Source organism: Echinops telfairi, unplaced genomic scaffold (assembly GCF_000313985.2).
Source record: "Echinops telfairi isolate 266 unplaced genomic scaffold, ASM31398v2 ScPeMD7_7420;HRSCAF=8458, whole genome shotgun sequence".
NCBI classification, from domain to species: Eukaryota; Metazoa; Chordata; class Mammalia; order Afrosoricida; family Tenrecidae; genus Echinops; species Echinops telfairi.
Window position 1 is genome coordinate 43,499,256 of NW_022111320.1, and position 5,519 is coordinate 43,504,774.

Here is a 5,519-nt window from a genome sequence, read left to right on the forward strand (position 1 = left end):
GATGAGGTGGGGCTCCTGTTAGTGGCCCCCCAGCCTCTCACCATCGCCGAGGGTCATTGCCCTGATTGGACTCTGCTATTCCCCATCAGGTCCAAGGGCTTCACCTGGCCCCTCTCTTCCTCCCACTGAATTCAAGTCTGTAATCGAAAGAGTTGATAAATGATCTCTTGCTTGCAACTCAATAAAACAGCACAACACAGCCTGGGTGGAGGTTAGACTGGTGATGCAAACAATCTTCCAGCCCTTTAAATCAATCGTGGGAGCCCAGAAGCCACTGCAGGGACGCAGCCTGGCCCCTGAGGAAGAGTCTTCTCCAGTTGGAGCTCCTGCGTTTCAGGCCTGGTTGGCCCTTCTTCCCAGGTCCCCTCAGCCTCTGTGGGCTCCAAGCAGGTCACCTTGGCCACAGTTTGCTCAGCTGAGAAAGGATCATCTGCCCCTGCCAGCTCACTGGAATTCCTTAACATCCCTAAAGCTCTACACACAGACATACAAGACTACAGTCTACTGTCTACCGGTTTCACTGGAGCAGCCTTGGGATTAGACTCTTCCCTTCTCTACCCAGCCCTGCCACTGCCCTCCCCCAGCCCCGGGCTTAGTACGGAGTTGTTCCCTTTCAGGTGCAGTCGGCAAGTGGTTGCTCACCGTGTAGTTAGACAACTGAGTAGCTGCTTCCTTTCAGGCATTCAATAAACACAAGTTCAGCAGCTGTTGGTGCCAGGACCGCCCTGGCAAAGAAATGAAAGACAAGCAGGGAGGCCGGATGCACACGTTACGCTCTGTCCCCCAATCAAGTCTACCTAAGCCCATTTCCACAGCCACTGAGGGCAGGTCCAATGTGGGACGCCCCAATCACCAACACCTTTGTCCCCAACAAGAAGCCCCCTCCCACAGGCAGCGTTGAGGCAGGCAGCCTTAACGTGGACACACAAAGGGTTTCATTTGAGAAGAAAACGAACAATATGTTGGGAAACATGGTGAGGATCTTTGTTAACAGGACAGAAAATATGGTGGATCTTCAATTCCCTAAACCAGTTTTCCTGACAGATTCCATTTCCTCACCCACCTTGGATGGTCCAAAGACATAAGCCTGCACCCCAGGCTCAGGTAGGAAAAGGAAGATGTTAAAGATAACGACGTTTCAAAGGAAAATGATTCATACTGTGTTTGAAATATGTTTATTGAACATACGACATGAGCTGCTGTCAAATAATTTAAAGATAGCCTGCATTTCACCCACAAACCACAGTTTCACGTGATTAAATGGAAATATATGATTCCCCTCCAGCCCCATAGGCAAAAGAAAAATCTACACTGACCAGTTCATGATGCATCAGGAGATAATGAAAGCTATTAATAAAAGAAAGTCAATATGGTTAAAAAAATAGTTTAATCAATGAAGCCTTTGCAAAAAGTTGATCTTTAAGTCTGTCAGAGATAGCTGTTTCTTCTCTTGTCCATCCGGTCACTGGCTGCTCGGTCTTGAGGAAGTAAGACAACTGACGGAGACAAGGAATGGACTCCAGGACCTGACCGTCCCGGGTGGACCGTGCCGCTCTCCCTGTCTGCCTACCACCACTTCTCAAAGCAAACGTGTTCTTTCGGAACACAGCTGTCTTCTAGTTGCTTGGAGAAAAAGTCGGTCATCGGAGGTGGGCCACATATGTAGAACAAGGTCTCTTCTGAAATATGATCTCTTATCTCCTTCTCAGTTATTCTTCCTTCTGCCAAGGAAAAGAACAGATGCCAAAGTAAGGCAGACATGCTTGGATCCTGACCTGAGGGAGGGCTAGCCACAGCTCAGCAAGGGTGCGAGCGTTTTCAATCACGTGAGCCTGCGGAGTCTGGTCTTGAACCTGTGAGAGGACGGCTCCCATTGGCACCTGGATTAGCATGGAGCCAAGACCCAGGCAGAGTTCATTCCCAGGTTTCAAAAACCCATACGAGAAAGTGGGAAGCGATCGGAAGGCTCTCTTCAGAGAGCCCTCTGGCGGACCGATCTTTGGGCGAGATTCAAAACCGGCCTTCAACCAAGTACATACAAGGTTTTTTAAAAAGTCTTCAAGGCTGGGGAAATCAAGAGCAATTTAAGGGATCATTAATGGCAAACGGGATCGATCCAGCAAAGGCTAGAAGATGCATTCTCTGTGTGCGTGGGGTGCTGCAGGGTTGCGGCAAAGACCGCTGAAAGACGAGGACAGGAAGGTTTTCCTATTGGACAGCAGGAAACCTGGACAGAAGACGCCAATCGCACTCAACCTCCCTTTAGTCTTCCAGGAAGAATCCACTCGCAACCCCCCAGGTGGAGACATACCCAGCCATTAGCATGTAAACCCAACCGAATAACTAACTAGGGGAGACAGACAAACACCGCCAGGGGACTGCTCACCCGTGATGTATGGCTTGAGTTCTGCACTGATTTGTGTCGTCTGTTTTGTAACGTGCAAACTGCATGCAATCTTCTCAGGAAATTCATTGACTAAATCGAGAATATTCTTCTGGAATGTCAGACATATTGGGTCACACAGCAATTCTGAAAACTCGAGACAGATGTGCACAACCACGGACGCCGCGCCCCCACGCCCACGCAGCCCACGCCCGCCGCTCGCGCTCCACTTAGAGCTCCGCTGTCTGCAGCCTCGCAGGCCCCAGCGCTCCTGCTCGGAGGGCGAGGGCTAGTTGGCTTTCATTGAAATCTGAATATGCTAAGAAGCATATTACTAACTCTCCGGGAGGTTGTTCTCGCTCCTTTTACTCTCAAGCACTGGCAATTAGGCAGCGGCTACGCTGACCACAGTTGTGCCTTTTAACTGTTTCTGCGCTTTTGTTCTTGTTCCCACAGCTGCAAGGCGACTGGGGAGTGTGAGCCTCCTCCGTCGCACGCACTAAGTTGCAGCAGATGCGACGGTGGGGGTGTCGTTTAGGCAGTTGGGCACACACCATCCACCTCTCGGCCACCTCTCCGTGGAACCTGCCACGGGAGGGTCTCTTGACTCTTTAGGGAATCCTGGGGCTCTGGCGAGTTCTCGCTTCAGCCGCCTCCAGGCTCCAGGCCACCAAATCTCCCGTCCTGTCACTTCACTGGCCGCCTCCGCCCCATGGGCTCCATTGTCCTGCGTAGTAAGCGGGAGGGTCCCTTCCCATGTGAGCATGATGAAGCATTGTTCAGAGAAACAATGCTTGATCAAGGGAAGGCGGAATGGATAGGAGAAAGTTTTGCGGGTAATTAATACCATTACACAAGTTTGTTTGCAGCCTTACCTTAAATAGCAGCTCGCTGGTGTTCCTGGCACTGTAGAAGAGCTTTATTGTTCCTGTCTCGCGGCCACTTCCTTTGTTTGTCTGCTCCTCGCGGTGGAGGTCCGCTGCGTGCCGCAGGATGGAGAGCAGGGGGTTAATCCCCACTCCTCCGGCAATCAGCACAAGGTTTCGGGAGGCGTCGGTGGGCTGAGGGTCATAGAAGAACTCCCCACCCACTCTCAGGGCCACTTCAGAGTCCAGCGTGCACTAAGGCCGGGAAGAGAGAAAGGACCCTTCCATCTTTTCTCCAGGGCTGACCTGAACCCCGAGAGGCCTCTCTAGTCCCTGGGCTAGCCCCTGCTTCCTCTGCGCTAGGGAGGACCCTTTCAAAGCTGGCTCTCAATGGTCCCTGGGAATGGATTCTACTTGTCCATTTTCTAGGGCATTTGCTTCTCCCTGTTCTGAGCCACTCTGCACAGCCGCTCTGGCACTGAGAATGGGAGACCGTCGTTTTGCCGTTTGTTAACTTCTCGGAACTTCTCGAGGACTGAACGGGGCTGAGGAGCGAGCCCAAGGGGGCCAGCTCTGGGTCTGGCTTTCCTTTATCTGAGCACAGCTCCTGAGTTCGGATAAAAGCATAGCTGGGTGGGGGCTGGGGCCAGTGCCACTGTCCTGGGGCTGCCTGGTCCCCAGCACCCTCACAGCAGACCTGCTCCCCTCTCCCTGAGGTAGCCAGAACAGGTAGCTTTCACATTGGGGTGTGTTACGTATAACCTACGTAAACACGGCCCCCACGCCTAGATGCTTGCTAACATTAACTCCCAGTGAGTGAGGAAGCCTTAGTTTGGAGGGAAAGGCACTAACTTAGGTGTCAGAGATTCAGTGTAGCCGCAGCTCCATGATTTGTTACCCCTGTGACATCCAGCACGGCCCTACACGCTGCGGCTACATCTGTGCAACGGGCGACCAGGCCCGGGGCCTGTCCCTCCGGCAGCGCCCGCAGTACACAGAGCAGGTTTTGGTCACCTTGGTCACTGAGGCCGTCATGGGAGACAGAGCACGGAGGGGGCTGCTGCCTTCTTCCATGCCACTAAAAATCAGGATCTGGGGTTTTCAGGCGTGTGTTGAGAACACAAACTCGAACATGCATTCATGTGAAAGACATAACATTTCTCCCGACGTAAGTCAACTAAAGGAAATCCCTCCTAGGAAGCAGGATGGAGCACCACCATGCTGGCAGCGCGTGGGCCGACTGTTGAGCTGCTAACTGAAAGACTGGCATTTAAAGCCATCAGCCACGCCGTGGGAGAAAGAGGTGGTGGTCTGCTTCAGGAAAGATTCACAGTCTCAGAAACCTTGTGGGGCAGTTCAACCCTGCCCCGTACGATCGCTATGTGTTTGAGCAGACTCCACAGTATTGACTTTGGTTTGGGGAGCTTTCAGAAGTTCCGAGCTAGATCACAGCTGTCTGTGGGCAAAGGCCTTCGCATCCCAGCTTAGCCCCCCCCTCCCACCAGGCAGCTGAAGAGGAAGCACTTTCGGGCAGCAGTTAAATTTGGAGCGCTACAATTTGAAAGAAGAGTTAAACTGAGAGGCAGCCTAAGAAAGATAGAAAAAGTATGTGGATTCACCAAACAGGTCCTTTGTGTTAAAAGAACTGTTCAGTGAATGCAAACCCTTTCTCTGATCTAACTATTTTAAATACATAGGAGATTTGTACACGAAGGAAGGATGGGTTTTCCATTTCTGACAAAAGAAATGAGCAGTGCGGGAGCATTTCGGTAGGAATCACTAACATCCACGAATGGCTACAGTGGCCATCAAAGCGCCTTGAAAACGCTCCTTCCATTCAAGTTTCTGAAAGAGACTCTAAGACAAAGAACCTCTGCCCAACAATGACAATGGGGTTAATCTCCCCACAGCCTCTCCAAAGGAGCCCGGGTGGCACAGTGACTAAGCACTCGGCTGAGAACCAAAGGGTCGGCAGTTCAAACCCACCGGCCGCTCCATGCAGACGGTGTGTCTGCCTCCGTAAAGATGAGCACCTTGGAAACACTGGGGGGCAGTTCTGCCCAGACCGGTAGGGTTGCTACCAGTTGATTCAACTCGAAGGCAGTGGGTCTGGGCTTTGGTTTGGTTTCTGTCCTCCCCTCCTCCGACCCCTTCCGGTTTGTCTGTACTTCCCTCCCTACCTGTGAGATTCCGGGAGAGGCCACCTTGCGCAAGCTCAGTCATAACGAAGAAAGCCGTTAGGTCACAGACCCCAGCGCACTTTCAACCCT

The 5,519-nt window shown here is 52.1% G+C and overlaps 1 protein-coding gene across 1 annotated transcript in view; it reads right to left on the reverse strand.

Annotated features, from left to right (window-relative positions):
- Positions 1–1,159: 1,159 nt before the first annotated feature.
- Positions 1,160–5,519, reverse strand: part of OXNAD1 (oxidoreductase NAD binding domain containing 1) — a 49,714-nt gene continuing 45,354 nt past the window's right edge. The window contains exons 8-10 of the mRNA XM_030887632.2: positions 3,259–3,504; positions 2,387–2,495; positions 1,160–1,721 (exon numbers count right to left, since the gene is read on the reverse strand). Coding sequence (XP_030743492.2) covers positions 1,567–1,721; positions 2,387–2,495; positions 3,259–3,504 — 510 coding nt within the window. The 3' untranslated portion in view covers positions 1,160–1,566. The remainder of the gene's footprint in view (positions 1,722–2,386; positions 2,496–3,258; positions 3,505–5,519) is intronic.